Raw genomic sequence first — 19,032 nt, 5'->3', positions numbered from 1 at the left:
GAAAAAAAGGGCCTCATTTTATGAGAACATCATTAAGGCAATGAGGCCTCAGCCTGAGTACTTTGCTGTTGGATACTATGGACAGGGCTTCCCTTCTTTCCTACGGGTAAGAAACCTGATGGTGGTCTCCCAGGCCATTAGGAGGAGGGAAGAAACTCATTTCTTTTCCAGATGGGCAACAGTGTGTTAGCAGCTGCCGACCCGTGTTCTCTCGCTGTGGGAGGTAGGGGAGGGAAAGCATTTCCTGAGCAGCCGGCCTCTTCACCCCACACCCCCAGACACCCCTGGTGTTCTGGCAGGTCTTTTGTGAAATGACTTTTCCCAGGTGCAGTGCAAAAGGGAAAAACATGCCCCGCACTGGTCAGCTGCTGTGGGTCACTCCGGGGAAGAGCATGGACTGATGTATTTCATTGTTTGTTGTGTTTCTAGCTAGAGCTAATTTGAAAGTAAGTATCCCAAAAACTAGACTGCAAGAGTCTCCCAAAATAAAACATTTTATTATAATAATAATGACAAGGATGGTATTTTTCTTCCATCTCAAAATCATCTATAATGTGATACTCATTTTATAGGTTAATAAACAAAAATTCTTAAGAAAAGTTTCTTTTAGAGCTGAGCTTTGCTTAAACATTTATTCTCCATCTACTTTCTCCTAATTTTAAAACAAGTGATCAAGCAAGCAATTTACATTCCTAAAAGTGCCTGATGAGACACTGTTTATTCATTCAGTCAGTAAATATTTATTGAGCATCTACTCTGTGCCAGGTATAGAGAAGGCATTAGAAATATTTTGCTGATTACAGTCAAACATAGTCCCTACCCTCATGGATTTTACAACCTAAATTCATGAGGGGAGATTTTAATCACACATGAATGTAAAATTTAAACTGCATGTCAGACACAGTGGCTCACGCCTGTAATCCCAGTGCTTTGGGAGGCTGAGGCAGGCGGATCACTTGGGGTCAGGGGTTCGAGACCAGTGTGACCAACATGCTGAAAAGCTGTCCCTACTAAAAGTACAAAAATTAGCTGGGCATGGTGGTGCATGCCTGTAATCTCAGCTACTCTGGAGGCTGAGGCAGGGGAATTGCTTGAACCCAGGAGGTGGAGGTTGCATTGAGCCAAGATCACACCACTGCACTCCAGCCTGGGTGGCAGAGTGAGACTCCATCTCAAAAATAAATAACTAAATAAGTAAACTGTAACCAAGAAAGATACCCTGTGCTATAAGAATCTGTAACCAGGAAATATTTACCCAAGTGAAATAGAAACTTACCCTATTACAAAAAATGTACAGGAATATTTATAGCAGCTTTAATCATAGTCACCATCCAAGTGTCCCTGAACTGGTGATGTGATAAACAAACTTCAGTGTCTCCACACAACAGAATACTACAGCAGCCAAAGGCAGTGAGCTCCTGATACACACAACTGCGGGCACAATTCCCACATGCATCTTGCTAGGTAAAAGAAGTTAGACTTAAAAGGCTACATACCTTGTGGTTTTATTTATATGAAATTCTTGCCAAGGCAACACTTCCTATCAGGACAGAAAATAGATCAGTGGTTGCTGGTCACGGGGAGGTTGGCTGCAGAAGGGCCTGGGGAAATGTTTGGCGGCAGTGAAACTGTTCTGTATCTTGATTGTGGTCCTGGTTATGTTTGTCGCAAGTAACAGAATTTTACGCCAAAAGGGGTCCATTTTACTGTGTGTAGATTATGTCTTAATATTGTTTTTTATTTTTATTTATTTATTTACTTATTTTGAGACAGAGTCTCACTCTGTCACCCAGGCTGAAATGCAGTGGTGCGATCTCGGCTCACTGCAACCTCCGCCTTCTGGGGTTCGAGCCATTCTCGTGCCTCAGTCTCCCAAGTAGCAGGGATTACAGGCGTGCATGACCAGGCCCAGCTCATTTCTGTATTTTGGTAGAGATGGGGTTTCACCATGTTGGCCAGGCTGATCTCGAACTCCTGACCTCAGATGTTCCACCCGCCTCGGCCTCCCAAAGTTTTAGGATTATAGGCGTGAGCCACCATGCCCAGCTTATGTCTTCATTAAAAAAAAAAAAAAAAAGATTCAGGGTCCGGTGCAGTGGTTCACACTTATAATCCCAGCTACTTGGGAGGCTGAGGCAGGAAAATCACTTGAGCCCAGGAGGCAAGAGGTTGCAATGAGCTGAAATGGTGCCCCTGCACTCCAGCCTGGGCGACAGAGCCAGACTGTCTCAAATAAGACAAGATAAGATAAAGTCTTTCCAGGGAACCTCTATTTCAGCTGCAGTCTGAAAGGTAAGCTGGGAGTGGAGCAGGTGAAGGGAGTAGGAATAAGCATTGCAGGCAGAGGAAGCAGCAGGCAAGAGCAGGGCAGTGCCTGGGAAGGAAAGGCTGATGCGGCAGGCACAGAGAGAGCTGGGGTGCCGGCAGGGGGGAGGGGAGCCCTGGAAGAGCCTGCACAGCCCTGGGGTTTCCTGGTGTGTTCTCTCTGCATCCTAAGAGCAGTGGGAGCTGCTACAGATTTTTCGTGTTGGGAAGGTTATCTGGCTTTGGTCTCCATGGTCATCCATGGAGAATGGACAGGAGGTGCTGCAGATAAACCACTAAGAGACCATTGCAGATGTTCAGAAAAGAGATGACAGGCTAGACTCGGGACGTGGGGGTGGTGGCTTTAGAGGGAAGCGGAAAGACTAGAGTGGTGGAGATGAGGTCACAGCCATCTGATGATTGATGGGCTGTGTGGGTGAGGAAGCGAGAGTTGTCAAGAATGATTTCTGGGCTTCTGGCCTGCATCATTGGAGGGGGTAGTTGAACTATTTACTGGGACAGCAGGACCGGAAAAGGCCAGAGTCACGGAGGAGAGAATGAATTTATTCCTTGAGTAAATATTTATTAAACTCCTACCACGTACTTGGCTCTAATATAGGCATGGGAGCAGAGACAAAACAAACCAGAATCTTGAAATTTATCAAGCTTATGTTCCAGCTTGGAGAGATCAGAAAATGAGATAAATGAATAAACTATTGAGTATGTCAGATGGCCTAGAACACTGCCTTCTACAGTGTAGCTATTCAGTAAGTATCATGGAGAAAAGGACTTAGGGAAGGGGACTAGAGAGGCACGTGTTGGGGATGGAGTTGCAATTTTAAATAGAGTAAACAAGAAAGACTTCAGAAAGAAAATGACATTTTTGCAAAAACCAGAAAAAAGTTAAAGAATAAGCCATGAAGCTATCAAGAAGATGAGCATGGGTCCCAGACCTTGAGAATAGCAGGTCCAAAAGCTATGAGGCTGGAGTAGTGTGTACAAGAGGGTGTATAGGAGAATGGGGCGGATGGCTGTGGGTACCAGATAGCAGAGGACCTCCCAGGGTTTTCTAAAGTGTTTGCAGAAGTTTGGTTTTGCACGTACTCAAGGGGAGGTAGATTTGGAACATCCAAAAGGCACAAGTCAACCATTAGCTGTATAGATCTGGAACTCAAGTGAAGTTACAGACAAGAGATAAAAGTTGGTGAGTTACTTATATGGAGTTAAAATAACTGTGGTTGGGGATGAGATGGACCAGGCAGAGGAAAGAGAATAAAGAGTGGAAAGTCTGGGACCAACCATGGTGACTCATGCCTGTAATCCCAGCACTGGTAGGCCGAGGCAGGAGGCTTGCTTGAGCCCAGGAGTTTGAGACCAGCAATTCAAGGCCATCCTGGGCATCATAGCATGACCCTGTCTCTACAAAAAATTTTTTTAAAAATTAGCCAGGCATGGTAGCATGTGCTGTGGTCCTGGCTGCTCAGTAGGCTGAGGCAGGAGGATTGCTTGAGGATTGGAATTAGAAGCTGCAGTGAGCTGTGATCAAGCCACTGCACTCCAGCCTGGATGACAGAGTGAGACCCTGTCTCAAAAAAAGAAAAAATTAAAAATTAAAAAATAGAGTGTAGGGTAAAAATGCATCAGTGTCTAGCGTTAGCTCTGCTTTAATCCAGGTCAACATAAAAGAACAAGCCCTGCCACATCTGTTACATATGCCTGTGTGTTGCATGAAATCAGAAATGTGACCACAGAGACAGCAGTGATTCTGTGAAATCAAGAACACCAGACTTCAAGTCAGAAGCATTCTAGTCTAAATCACCTGCTGAGCGAGTGTGTGATTTTGGTGAAATCACGTAATCACCGAGTCTTGGTTTTCTGATCCGTAATTTAGAAAAATAATGCCTACATCACAGGAAAGTTTTGAGAATTAAGTAAATAGCATATAGGAGTGCTTTATAAACTGTAAGGTAGTTTATAGATGTTAACATACCTCAGAGCGTACTTACAGTAGAATATAAAATCCTTGTGAGTGCATATAACGTCAGTGCCATTCTTTTCTATGGGATATTTCCCCAAACTCAGAATATATAAAATTACATCATCCTCTCCTTCCAACCCGGTAAGATTTCTTTATCTCTCTTGTTTCTGTCAAGGGTACCACTGTTCTTCCTACTCCAAGACCACTGACTTTTTTTTTTTTTTTTAAGAAATGGGGTCTTGCTCTGTCATCCAGGCTGAAACGCAGTGGCGTAATCACAGCTGCCTGCAGCCTTGACCTCCCAGGCTCAGGCAGTTCTCCTGCCTCAGCCTGCTGAGGAGGTGGGGTTACAGCTGTGTACCACCACGCCTAGCTAATGTTTTTATTTTTTCTTAGATATGGGGTCTCACTGTATTGCCCAGGCTCAAAACCAGTGATCTTTGAATCAGCATCAACTCCCCTATCTTCCTCGCCCTTCTCCCAACACCAAAGAGACAAACACTGAATGCTTTTACTTCTCCCTCTCCTGCTGTTCCTTTTCCTTCTCCTTCTCCTGCTGTTCCTTTTCCTTCTCCTGCGCAGTCCAGCCTATGAGCCTTCAGTTGGACATAGATGCCACCGTTGGCTTACATTGTCTACACTTCTTCTTTCATCATGCGGCTCCTGCCTTCCAGAACCTCCAGTGAACATTCCGAGTCTTTGAAACCTCTACCTGCCATGCAAGATCATTCATATTCTGGCTCATTCTTCCAGGCCAGGCTCATGTCTTCTCCCAGGACTCTGTGCTTTCCACCCCTGGGCCTGACCCTTTCCACGTACCCGCCTGGCCCTTCTCACTCCTTCTCTTTACACTTCCTTTTCCCATTCATCTGTCTATGCCTGTCTAAGGCCCGTGTCTTCTTTGAAGCCTTCTGTTTCCAGCCAAGCTAATTCTTCCTGACCTGCTTTGATTCCTTTTATAGTTATCGTCTGCATCATACAACTAGGGTTGTATTACACTCTGATCCTTTGCCCACCGTTGTTTCGCCTGAATGATGGAATTTCAACAGGCTTGAGTCCCATAGATTTTTCCTAGCTTGGAAAAGTTTTATCATGTATTCCAAAAGATCCAGTAGTTTTTACTCCCTTCATTCAGTATTTGCCTGAAAAGTGTAATTGCCTTCACGGTACTTACACTATCAGGTTTACTTATTTATTTACTTGCTTGTTTTTTATTCTCTCCTCTAGAAGGTAATTCTGTGAGAGCAGGATCACCATTGTATTCCTGTTGTCTGACTGATCTTCTGTTTGCACAACACATATTTGTTATGTGAATGGACAAGTGAGTTTCAAAGACATTTTACAAGACAACCTGGGCCCAAGCCTTGGTTAAAAATGAATCATGTGTGGGCTACCTGTGCAAACTGCTCATTTCGAACATGGCTATGTTTGCACTTGCCCAGGCAGTCACACCTGTGAGACAAATTACTCCCATGCCTGCGGCCTAGGAAATCTCTTGGGGAAAAAAATTTGATTAAAGAGATTATATTTGCAGTCTAGAGTGGAGAAAATAGTATTTAATGCGGTGATTTTCTCTCAGACTTTCAGGATTGGCTGGGGACTGCGGTACATTGCTTCTGTTCTCTGTGACTCTGTTTCTGTGCCAGAAGGCACGTTCCTTCTCCTCATTCTCTGAGGCTGTGCTGTTTAAATGCTGGTCCACAAACTGTTACTGGATCATGATGAGATCGACAGAGTTTATACCTCAATGTAAATTAATGCACTTCCTTCCTTCCTTAAGAATGTCTTGCCATGAAAATATCAGCATGCTTGGTGATGTCATTGATTTACTTGAGGGCACAAGTTCCTTATTTCCTTGCAGATGGGGGTCCAGACTGTTGGCAGACTGGCCATGGTCCTTGGGCCACACCAGAAGCAGCACCGGGCTAAGTATTTTTTATGCCTGTGATTTAACTTCTCAAATAAACCGCAGCTCTTATAAGATGTGACAGTTGCTGTCAGGCACGGACTAGATATTCAATGAGAACTTGATGGTGTGGATTGAACCTTGGCTGGGGAGCGCAAGGGCTCCCTCAGTACCCGGAACTCCAGTTGCCTCTTCACTCGTCCTATGTAATGACTTCCCTTGCTGTCTCTCACCTGCAGAATAAAATCTTCATCTACCGGGGAAAGGAGTATGAGAGGCGAGAGGACTTCAGCCTGAGGTTGCTAACCCAGTTCCCCAATGCGGAGAAGATGACCAGCACCACGCCTCCTGGGGAAGACATCAAGTCCTCCCCCAAGCAGTGTATCCTTCCCGTGGGGAATATGGCCCCGAGGCTCTTATGGCTGTGCACAGCCCCTGCTAAGCCAGAGAAGATGGGAGCTACAGTCCCTTCTCTGCAGACAGACGATCCTCTGAAGCGTTCTGACACAGTTTCCCATTCCATGTAAAATCTTTGGGACCCTCATAGCATTAGCTGGTGGTGATGATGTAACAAAACAGGAGAGGTAATAGACAAGTGACGGATATGAAATATACTTCCTAGCCAGATGGGGTGCTTAAGTGGAACATAGACTTCCTATCCTGAATTCTGGATTCTGTTGTAGACTTTGAAACGGTATCTCTGTCCTGGTGGGTTGGGGAGCTAAGACTTTCTAAGACACGATCATTAAATCAGAGCAGGAGCGCTTACCCTTGAGCTGCTTTTGAAGCCTAACTTGACCACTTACCAGCTGTGTGATGTTGGATTTTAACCTCTCTTATCCTCAGATTCTCCATCTGTGAAAAGAGAATAATCATTTCCCTCTCGTAGAGTTGTTGTGTGGGTTAGAGATAACATATTCAAAATACCTAGCACTGTGCCCAACTGTGGCACTGGATAAACAGATGGGATCCAAAGATACAAGCAATTCCTGTTGCCTGGGCTCTGAGTCTGGTGATTTCAGGGGATGCTTGTCCCAAGAAATTGTTTGAATCCATTTCTAAGCACCTGTTTCCTGATATTGCATTGACGTCTATTTCCCTATGGCAAGGGTTGTTTGCCAGATGTCTGACCAAAAAAAAAAAAAAAAGAAGACCCTAGGATTCATTGTAATCACTGAATAAGGCATTTCGGTGATACACAAAGGAACTTCATTTTCAATGTGGTCCTGGGATTTGGGTCAAAGGGAGTGATTGGTGCTGGTGGCATTTCCGGCTGTGAAGCAGGAAGAACAGGCCTTTGGTGTCTGACAACTTCGCGGCCCCAGCCCCTCTCTTTTCCTTAACAAGTTCCTCAGACATGCAGTGCTTCACCGTAAAGCCAGTGATGAGCTTGCCGCCCAGCTACAAGGATAAACCAGTTCCGGAGCAGATCCTAAAGTAAGTGGTTTTTCATCTAAAAAAAAATATCTGTGTCTAGGCACAGTGGCTCACATCTGTAATCCCAACATTTTCCGAGGCCAAGGGAGGAGTATTGCTTGAAGCCAGGAATTTGAGACCAGCCTGAGCAACAAAGTGGGACTCTGTCTCTACAAAAAAGAGAAGGTTGTCTCTCCCTCACACTTGTTTGGAGTACATTAAAACCAAAGCCTTACATTTATTACAGTTTGCAAGACCTACTGTCTATTCTTCTTTGAGTGTAAGATAAAAGCTTGCTAATACAAAGGGATGTGGGGGTTTTGTTTTTTTTAGGCAGAGGAAAATCAGAAATTTCATGCCTGGGTTTCAGATGCCTGAGCTTTTCCCAAAAGCATCACAGAGGAGTGGCTGGTCCCCAGTGATGGAGGGGCTCATTCCTTGTCTTGAAGAGCCGAATGCTAATGGTGTTGCTAGAACTGTTATAAAACTAGACTAATGAGATCACAAACGTATGTGTGAGTGCATATACCTTTTTTTTTGAGACGGAGTCTTGCTCTGTCACCCAGGCTGGAGTACAGTGGCGTGATTGTTCAAGCAATTCTCCTGCCTCAGCCTCCCGAGTAGCTGGGATTACAGGCGCATGCCGCCACACCTGGCTAATTTTTTGTATTTTAGTAGAGATGGGGTTTCACCATGTTTCCCAGGCTGGTCTCAAATTCCTGAGCTCAGGCAGTCCACCCACTAAGAGACAGGGTCTTGCTGTCAACTAGGCTGGCATGCAGTGGCACAATCATAGCTCACTGCAACTTTAAACTCCTGGGCTCAAGAGACCCTCCCTCCCACCTCAGCCTCCTGAGTAGCCGGGACATACACCACCACACCTGGCTCTGTGTGTGTGTGTGTGTGTGTGTGTGTGTGTAGATGGGATCTTGCTGTGCTGCCCAGGTTGGCTGGTCTTGAGTTCAAGTGATCTTCCCACCTCTGCCTCCCAAACTGGTGGAATTACAGTGTGAGCCACCACACCTGGCCACATGTACCTTTTAAAATTGTGTGCTGTGACTTTTGGAGGCTGAGGCGGGTGGATCACTTGAGGTCAGGAGTTTAAGACTAGCCTGGCCAATATGGTGAAACCCCATCTGTACTAAAAATACTAAAAAATTAGCCAGGCGTGGTGGTGCATGCCTGTAATCTCAGCTACTCGGGAGGCTGAGGTAGGAGAATCACTTGAACCTGGAAAGTGCAGGCTGCAGTGAGCCAAGATTGCGCCACTGCACTCCAGCCTGGGTGACAGAGTGAGACTCTGACTCAAAATGAATAAGTAAATAAATAAATAAATAAATAAATATAAATAAAATAAATAAATTGTGTGCTGTGAAATAAATTCCTAAGTAATATAAAAGTAAAGTGTGAAATGAAATCAAATTGTGCACTTTCTCAGGCCTTCATGTGGAGGCATTATTGATTATGAGATAGCTTAGTGGGTAAAACTCAGACCAGGCAGATGTGTTATAGGTTTTGTTGAAGTCAAGTCGAGAAGTGGTTGTTCTAAGAGAGAAAATACAGCATTGCTTTGTCCTTCTCCAGCTACTACAGAGCCAATGAAGTGCAGCAGTTCAGATACTCCCGGCCGTTCCGGAAAGGAGAAAAGGATCCAGACAACGAATTTGCTGTGAGTTCACCCCTTTTGTCCTTTAAGAGGTAAAATTGATGGGCTGAGCACAGTGGCTCACACCTGTAATCCCAGCATTTTGAGAGGCCGAGGCCAGCGGATCACGAAGTCAGGAGATCGAGACCATTCTGGCTAACACAGTGAAACCCCATCTCTACTAAAAATACAAAAAATTAGCCAGGCATGGTGGCACACACCTGTAGTCCCAGCTACTCAGGAGGCCGAGGCAGGAGAATTGCTTGAACCCAGGAGGCGGAGGTTGCAGTGAGCCGAGATCGCACCACTGCACTCCAGCATGGGTGACAGCGAAACTCTGTCTCAAAAAAAAAAGGTAAAATTGGCATCCCAGGTGGAGGTCTTCCACCTACCTAACCAGCTTCCACAGGAGAAACGATGGCACCCCTGGGAATAGAGGCTTCACCTGCTAATTACCTAGACAGGAAGTGCTAATTACCTAGACAGCCAGCTGTCATCTCCATGGAAAATGCTTGACTAGGAGTCCAGAATCTGGACTCTTCCTGGGCCTGCTGCTCATAATAACCTTGGGCTAGTCGTACCTCTCTAGACCTCACATTTCCCTCTGTAGGGTGAGAAGTCCCAAGTAGATGATCCCTTTCAGCTTTAAACATCCAGGATCCTTGAATTTTATGAGAAAATTTGGCTCATTCCCTATGAGGCATTTGAGAATAGAATCTCACTTAACTGAACCCCAGGGAGTTTTGCTATTTTCCCTGGGAATTGACGAACATTTCATGTTTTCCTCCTGGGAATTGACCAACATTTCATGTGTTCCTTCTTGCCACCAGACGATGTGGATTGAACGGACCACGTATACGACTGCATATACCTTTCCTGGGATTCTCAAGTGGTTTGAAGTCAAACAGATTTCAACAGTGAGTCATTTGAAATTGGCACTTAGAAAAAAACTTTCTGTCTCCAAATATAATAACAGGCTTTGTTGAATTCCCTCTGCAGTTCACACCAGCTTGGCCAGCCTCCTCTGGCCAACTTTGTTTTTCAAAAGAGAAATAAAAGGCATGCTTGTATAATAGAGCTCCTTTGTAAAACTGATGTGACAACACCAGCCCTAAAGGTCACTCACAGTGAATGACTCTTTTGTGTCCAGAGCAGTGGTGTCTGCTCAGCGATCCTGCCAGCACCCAGAAACATTTTTGGAATGCTGCTTGGAGTTTCCTGTCAATTACATCTTCCCTCCCAAAGCCTGTTCTTTTATTCTCCGCTAATCACATCCCCAATCACCCTAGACTCCTCCCTCTTCATCTCTCCCAAAAGCTGCTGTTTTACCTGTTTAGTAGTGATTAAATCTGTTTTATTTCCCACCTCCTCATTGGCCTGCCTGCCATTCATGACCTTCTCAGATCCAGTTGCCTCACTGCCTCAGTGGGAATTCCATTAAGGAAATCTCACCATTTTGTCCATTCTCATGCTTAAAGCCCTTCCATGGCCCCAAGTATCTGGAGTATAAAGCCTGCCCTCCTTAGCACACACACACATGGCCTAACTCTTCTGCCTCATCTCCTAGGCAATCTATTGGAACCGTACAGCTCATCCCGTGCTAATTTCAGTCCTCCGTGACATTGGATTGTTTTCTCTGCCTGAAACACACTCTTGCAATTTCTGCACCTAAATAACTCCCATCAAGGTTCAGTTTAGGCACCAGCTTCTCAATGAATCCATCTCTGGAACATCCAAATTGGGTGACCTGCCTTTTGTCTGTCCCCTGTGGCACCCTGGGCGTGTTTCTAACCTACCATGTTTACATGTCCTGAGACCCCACTAACACCATCAGCTCCTCTGAGCCATGAAGTACATACATCTTAATCACTTTTGTATCTGTGGTGCATAGCATGACACTTAACCTAAAGTAGGTGTTCAAGAAATGTTCCTTGAACAAATCTGAACTGAAGTTCAATGTGTTATAAGTCATAGCTAGGTACAGTGGCTCATGCCTGTAATCCCTGAACTTTGGGAGGCCAAGGTGGGAGGATCACTTGAACTCAGGAGTTCAAGACCACCCTGGGCAATACAGCAAGACCCCCACCTCTACAAAAAGAATAGCTGTGTGTGGTGTCATGTGCCTGTCATCCTAGCTACTTGGGAGGCTGAGGCAAGAAGATGGCTTGAGCCCAGGAGTTGGAGGTTGCAGTGAGCTATGAATAATTGCACTGCTGCACTCCAGTCTGGTCAACTGAGTGACACCCTGTCTCTAAAAGAAAAAAAATTTAGACATTATTCCTCAGTTATGGTTATGATTCCTGGATGGAGACTTTTGGAATCAAGTCTGGAATAGGAGGTCATGTTGACTGATAATAGGTAAAATGAAGAAGGAGATATTTTTTTTTTGAAACCTGATTTTGTAGACATTTCCATAGGAAGAGCTCTCTGAATCTGTACTGTGTCTCATTTTCTTTTCATTCAAAATTCAGCCTGTATATTCTAATACATCCGATTATTTCTGATGTCTGATAACCATAGAATTCATACTATGTATGGTCTGAATGCATGGCCTTCAAGATCACTTACCTCCTTTCATGGAGGAAGCATCAAACATTTTGCCAGTGGACTTTCTTGGTGGTGCAGAAGTGACTCAGATCTGATATCCTGCTATTCTCTTGTCATTGATCTCCAAGGAAGTCTCCAAGGAAGTGTTGCCTAGGAAATGATTCTTACTACAGGTCCAGTTCTTTTCTTCTCAAATTTTCTGTAGACATTTCATCCATGGAATAATCATTACCATGGCTCCCATGTTTAAGTCATCATTCTACTTTGTAAGGAGATTTTAAATAGCTTATTTTGTATCTTACCACTATTCCAAAAAATGGTGGTGTCCTTATAAGCTAGCAGTCCCCAATCTTTTTGACACAGGGACTGCTTTCCTGGAAGACAATTTTTCTGTGGACCTGGGGTGGGAAGGTCGGGGGTATTGGGCGATAGGGGATGGTTTGGGGATGATTCAAGCACATTACATTTATTGTGCACTGTATTTGTATTACTAGTATATTGTAATACATAATGAAATAATTATCATGTAGAATCAGTGGGAGCTCTGAACTCGTTTTCTCGCAACTAGAGAGTCCTTTCTAGAGGTGATGGGAGACAGTGACAGATCATCAGGCATTAGATTCTCATAAGATGGGTGCAACCTAGTTAGAGCCCTCGCATGTACAGTTCATGACAGAGTTTGCATTGCTATGAAAATCTAATACCACCACTGATCTGACAGCAGACGGAGCTCAGGTTGTAATGCGAGTGATGGGGAATGGCTGTAAATACAGATGAGGCTTCCCTCACTTACCTGCCGCTCACCTCTGGTTGTGTGGGGCCTGTTTCCTAATAGGCCACGGACGGATACTGGCCTGGGGTTTTGGGACCCCTGCTATAAGACTAACCTTGACAAGCGAATCTTTCCTTTTCTGTAGCTTGTGGATATTTTTACCTCTTCAAGGGAAGAGTTAAACTTTTTTCACTCTTTACTTGGAGCTGACAAGTGTCCTTTTTCTCCCATGTGCTCTGTCACTCAGGAGGAGATCAGTCCTCTGGAGAATGCCATCGAAACCATGGAGCTGACCAATGAGAGGATCAGCAACTGTGTTCAGCAGCACGCCTGGGACCGGTCCCTCTCTGTGCACCCCCTCTCCATGCTGCTCAGTGGCATCGTGGACCCGGCTGTCATGGGGGGCTTCTCCAACTATGAAAAGGTTCGCTTGGTCCCAGAACCCCCTAGGGATTCACAGACCTGGGTGTCTGTGTGCCTTCCTCTGTGCCATCTGCCACCGACAAATTCATTTCCTACAGCTGCTCTAAGAAATGTTCACTTTCCCTTCTGGCAAGTAAAGTGAATGAAACGATTGTCCCTGACTTCTTAGAGACTGTCTGCAACCCAGCTGGTATAGTACATTGCCTAGTAAAGCGTCACAGAAAAAAAACCAACATGCCTCTGGTCAAAGCACCTGTTATTCTGTCTCCCCTGAGGGTTTACACGCTAATGGGTGGACCCCGGAACCCAGGATGCACTGGAAATGGAGCAGCATCTCTGGGGATGGCAGAGCCACACTCTCTTTAGAATTAGCTTCTAGGGGCCGGACCCAGTGGTTCACACCTGTAATCCCAGGACTTAGGGAGGCCAAGGTGAGTGGATCACTTGAGGTCAGGAGCTCAAGACCATCTTGGCCAACATGGTGAAACCCCGTCTCTACCAAAAATACAGAAATTAGCCAGGCATGGTGGTGCACGCCTGTAGTCCAAGCTACTTAGGAGGCTGAGGCACGAGAATCACTTTTAACCCTGGAGGCAAAGGTTGCAGTAAGCCGAGATTGGGCCATTGCACTCCAGCCTGGGCGGCAGAATTAGCTTCTAGGACCCCCGCCTGACTTGGTGTGCCAGAGGTTGTATGGACAACTGATGGCCCTGACTCTACAATTAAATTAGTTCAACTAAATATTCTTAGGTGAGACATGAAAGCAGTACTCAGCACAATTTAATCCATGGCATTAAAGGTTTAGGATGTAACAGCATTTAAAATACACATCATGGATTCAGTGTATGTTAAGTATAATTAATGGTGGCAGAATTTTTCATTGCTGTGGTATGTTTTCAGTGGCTAAATATTTTTTGAATATAAACTATTTGGATCTAAATCACCATTTGGCAAGGACACCCCTGTGGAGCCGCCTGGAGAGTGGGTAGAAATTAAAGGAGCCAGAGGGGAAGGGTGAGCGACATTAACTGTGTGGCACTCTTGTGTCCGTGTGTGTGTCCGTGTGTGTGTGTGTGTGTCCTGGGAAGAGCAGGAACTTTGCACTTAGTTGCTCCCAGGACTCAATTCTGGCTTCCCATTGGCCACTGTGTGCTCCTGGCAACATGCTTCACCTCTCTGAGCTCCGTATATCTGCAAAGTGAGAAGAATGCCTAACTTGGCCAGGCACATTGGCTCATGCCTGTAATCCCAGCACTTTGGGAAGCCGAGGCAGGAGAATCACCTGAGGCCAGGAGATCAAGACCAGCCTGGCAAACTTGGCGAAACCCTGTCTCTAATAAAAATATTTTTAAAAATTAACTGGGCATCATGGCGGGCGCCTGTAATCTCAGGTACTGGAGAGGCTGAGGCATGAGAATTGCTTGAACCCGGGAGGCAAAGGCTGCAGTGAACCAAGATTGCACCACTGAACTCCAAGCCTGGGCGACAGAACAACACTCCATCTTAAAAAAAAAAGAAGAAAAGAAAAGAAAAGAAAAATACCTGACTTACAAGATAGATCACAGGATGGATGGGAAGATTAAGGGAGACCTCCTGTATAGAAGAAACGTCAGACAGTGCTTGGTATAGAGTTGGGGCTTCACCAGTGTTGGTTTTCTTCCTGCCTCCTCCTGCCTACTTGGAGCAGACGGTGTAATTGGAATGTTCTGCATGGATGGTGACGTCTATGCTCTGTGGCTGCCACTATAATCATCTTTCTTGTCCTTTTTCTCAGCCTCTCAGCCTTCTCTAGCCTTATTATATTCAGCAGCTGGGAAAGGCTCAACACCAGAGACAAATTCTAGTTTGTCCATGTTAGGAGCTGTAATAATATCCAATGTTACGATGGCAGTCCATATGAAAATAGGATCTAATATACACTACTTTTTAAATACTCTGATGCTTTCAGTGTGTACTTTTTCATATGTACTCATTGGTACTAATCTTCGTGTATTTTTTCCAAGTATTAATTTTTACAGAATACCCCCAATCACAGATTTATATACGCCAATATCTGTGAATGATACGTAATGTCATATGAAGTTTTTCCAGTGTAACAGTGTTCTAATTAAAATGAACAAAAAGCAAGGATAAATACATACATATGTACATACATTTCAGGACCTTTGGCTTAAAATACTAATGTATTCATTTAGTTAATATGTATGACTGCACATTTCTAAAAGTAAGAAAAAAGTAAACTCGTTAATCACCATGATGTATTGCAATCAGCTGGGAAGCCCATCATTACATGTTTGATGTAGGTGAACTCTTCTAATCCAGCTCTTTATTCATTGCCAAAGTGATAAGAGCACAGGAGCTGTGTGCTGTAATTTATCTCACCTTTCTGTTCTGAGGCAGAACTCTGCTAGAAAAATGAATTTCAGGGCACTCTGCTCCAGTGTTCCCTGATCTAGCCAATACTTTGGGAACTTCCATGTGTTCTACCATTTAGCCAAAAAAAAATTGTTATAACTTTCAAAAATTTCAAGTGCTTGTATTTAAAAGGTAAAAGTCAGTGAAAACTTAAGTAAAATACTCCTTTTTCATTTATGCTGACAGTCCCTGTAAATACGATCCTGGCTAGAACGAGCTGTTTTGCTAATGTATTATATTGTCATGCTTCTTTTTGTGGTAATTGCTCCATATATATTCATATTCACTGTTGTGTTAGTTTGCTAGGGCTGCTGTAACAAAGTTCTCCCAACTGGGTGGCTTAAAACAACAAAAACTTCTTGTTTCACTGTTCCATGAGCAAGAAGTCTGAAATCAAGGTGTCACAGTGTTGGTTCCTTGCAAGGATGTGTGAAAGAACGTTCCATGTCTCTCTTCCTGGCTTCTGGTGTCTTCTTGGTGCTCCGTGACTTGAGGCTGCTCCTCCGTGGCTTGTCGATGGCCATCTTCTTGCATCACTTCACATAGTGTTCTCCCAGTGTTTGCACTTCTGTCTCCGAATTTCCCCTTTTTATAAGTACATCAGTCATACGGGCTTAAGGGCCCATCCTACTCCAGTATGTATGACCTCCTCTTAACTCATTAAATCTGCAACAGCCCTGCTTCCAAATAGGGTCACATTCTGAGGTACCAGGCATTAGGACTTCAACATAGGAAGTTTGGGGGGACATAAGTCAACCCTTGATGTCTGCTCACAAGGTAGGCTTTGCACATACTTTGTTTGGCGCCCAAAATGGGCCATTCACTTTTGTAAGTCTGTCCTGTAGTTCCAGGAGCTCTTGGTTTTATGTAATGGGGGCTTTGGCTTTCATGGCATTAAAGCGGAAGACTGAAGGGGAATCTGAAGGCTGGTCTTTGAAAGCACTTTCAGAAATGAATGTTAAGGTCTGGGAAGAAAAGATGTCACTCCTATTTTCGACCCTGTCGGAAACGTTTGATGCGAACTTCTGTTTCTCTTTCCTGATGAATTCTATCTTTAAAACAGTACCCTATATAAGGCCTGTGTTTGGAATTTAAGTTTGGGTCTTATTTACCTGTTACAGGGACTTAGCTGGGGGGTCATGAGTGTTTACTGATAAGCATGGTGCTGATATGTAATAATAAGGGCAACCAGAATTTAATATTTTTGAAATATCTTCACATCCATATCTCACTTTCTTTTTAAAATAGCATTTAGGATAGGGGATTAGTAAGAAAGTGCAGATACTAACTTTCACTTAAGATAGGAAAAAAGCGTGATACAGCCAATATCACGGGAAGAGCAGAAACCCTATCACCTCCATCTCCTGTTTTTAGACTTTTTACTCTTTCCCTTATACTATCTGCGCACTTAATTTAATGGTTAGCCTTGAGATATTGCCATTTCTCCTTTGCTTTGTTCTTTGGGAAAGTTATTTTAATGAATGACATTTTGCTTTGTTGATGATGATTATTTGGTGTGTGTGTGTGTGTGTGTATGTGTGGTGGGCTGGTGACTGTCAAGAATGTAGTCTTGCTAAGAATTTGCTAATAAAGGAAAGACCACACAATAGCACATACTTTTTTGCATTGCCCAACATAGGGTAAGCGCTATCCCAGGAAAGGGATGCATTTTTAGTTAGACACACCTGGTTCTTCAGCACAGGACACATGCTTCACCCTTCCAGGCTTTCCTGCACAGACAGGAATGTGTTCTAATTAATACTTGTGTATGTTCTGCTTTTAGGCTTTCTTTACAGAAAAGTACTTGCAGGAGCATCCTGAAGACCAGGAGAAGGTTGAGCTGCTAAAGCGACTAATAGCATTACAGGTATAGGACATCTTTCCTCTACACTCCTGGGGAGGGCACAGTGTAGGACACCCTTTATTCTCCAGGGCTTAAGTCTACAAGCCCACTCAGGGTTACTTTTCTTTCTTTTTTAACCCTTATGGAACCACCACCTATCTATGTATTTGTTTCCTTGGCCGGCAGTTAAACTGCCCAGGGTTGACGGAGCCCTCTTAAAGCTGAGATCAGAGTTCATCAGTTGGGGTCGGGCACAGTGGCTCATGCCTGTAATCTCAGCACTTTGGGAGGCCGAAGTGGGTGGATCACCTGAGGTCAGGAATTTCAGACCAACCTGGCCAACATGGTGAAACCCCATCTCTACTAAAAATACAAAATTAGCCAGGCACGGTGGTACATGCCTGTAATCCCAGCTACTCGGGAGGCTGAGGCAGGAGAATCATTTGAACCTGTGAGGCAGAGGTGGCAGTGAGCCGAGATCACGCCACAGCACTCCAGCATGGGCAACAGAGCGAGACTCCATCTCAAAAAAAAAAAAAAAAAAAAAAAAAAAAAAAAAAACCGTTGGTTTCCTGGCATGCATTTCCAGCTAAGAGATGCAGGCCTCATTTTTTTTCTCTCAAGACTTCAGTGGGCAGCGGTAGAAAACATCACTACCAAATTCGGTCTAAGACTTAAACCTCTCAGTTGCTCATCCATGGAAGTGCCCCAGGGCTCTGTTAGATTTGCCTCATCCCACAGCCCTTCCCCAGTTTAGGGCTAACCTGTATTCTTGGTGTGCACATTTTCTCACATCATTGACCAAAGTCCATCCAGTCCACAAGCCCTACACTGAGAAGTGGCCTTCCTGTTGTCCAGTACTATGTCTACCAGTTTACCTTTCCACCCCATCCCTCCCTTCCCCGCCTTCCCCAACCAAATCAAAACGATCCCTCTTCCTGAGGCACGTTTCACTCCTTTTTTGCCCTTTTCTCCAGATGCCTCTGCTAACGGAAGGGATCCGCATCCATGGGGAGAAACTGACAGAGCAGCTGAAGCCGCTGCATGAGCGGTTGTCTTCTTGCTTCCGGGAACTCAAGGAGAAAGTAGAAAAGCACTATGGGGTTATAACACTGGTAAGCAGGATCTAAGTGGCCTTCACGCCTTTTCCTAGGCTCCGTGACCTTTTATGACACTGATTTGTTTTTCAGATGCCAAATGAGTTGTAATACCTCAGCTATGACATGGAAATAGTGGGGCTGGTGGGAGAGAGCGTGTTCCCCTCTTGGTGACCTTGAACAGTCCTTGTGCTGGACAGAGGTTCTCCAACTTGAATAACTATCAGAACCACCCAGAGGGATTGTGAAAATGCAGATAGCTGAGCCATCATAACCCCGGAGTTTTTGATTCCATAGATCTGGGGGTGGGGCCCAAGTATTTCTAATTCTAAGAAGTTCCCAGGTGATATTGATGCCGCTGGTCTGGGGACAACACTTTGAGAACCACTGTACTAGAAATCAGGCCAGGTGCAGTGGCTCATGGCTGTAATCCCAGCACTTTGGGAGGCCAAGGAGGGCTGATCACTTGCGGTCAGGAGTTTGAGACCAGCCTGGCCAACATGGTGAAACCCCATCTCTACTAAAAAAAAAAAAAAAAAAAAAAAAAAAAAAAAAAAAAAAAAAAATTAGCTGGGCGTAATGGCGGGCGCCTGTAGTCCCAGCTACTTAGGAGGCTGACACAAGATAATTGCTTGTACCCAGGAGGGGGAGATTTCAGTGAGCCGAGATCACAGTAGTACACTCCA

At 44.7% G+C, this 19,032-nt stretch overlaps 1 protein-coding gene across 2 annotated transcripts in view; it reads left to right on the top strand.

Moving 5' to 3' along the window:
* Positions 1-19,032, top strand: part of DOCK5 (dedicator of cytokinesis 5) — a 235,806-nt gene that overhangs the window by 202,973 nt on the left and 13,801 nt on the right. For both annotated transcript variants that reach the window (XM_050801968.1, XM_050801967.1), the window contains exons 40-47: positions 2-106; positions 6,428-6,569; positions 7,544-7,625; positions 9,189-9,273; positions 10,080-10,166; positions 12,816-12,992; positions 17,190-17,273; positions 18,227-18,364. In XM_050801968.1, the coding sequence (XP_050657925.1) occupies positions 2-106; positions 6,428-6,569; positions 7,544-7,625; positions 9,189-9,273; positions 10,080-10,166; positions 12,816-12,992; positions 17,190-17,273; positions 18,227-18,364 (900 nt within the window). The remainder of the gene's footprint in view (position 1; positions 107-6,427; positions 6,570-7,543; positions 7,626-9,188; positions 9,274-10,079; positions 10,167-12,815; positions 12,993-17,189; positions 17,274-18,226; positions 18,365-19,032) is intronic.

Source organism: Macaca thibetana, chromosome 8 (genome assembly GCF_024542745.1).
Source record: "Macaca thibetana thibetana isolate TM-01 chromosome 8, ASM2454274v1, whole genome shotgun sequence".
NCBI classification, from domain to species: Eukaryota; Metazoa; Chordata; class Mammalia; order Primates; family Cercopithecidae; genus Macaca; species Macaca thibetana.
The sequence above is the reverse complement of the archived record's forward strand: the minus strand, read 5'-3'. Positions and strand labels throughout refer to the sequence as shown.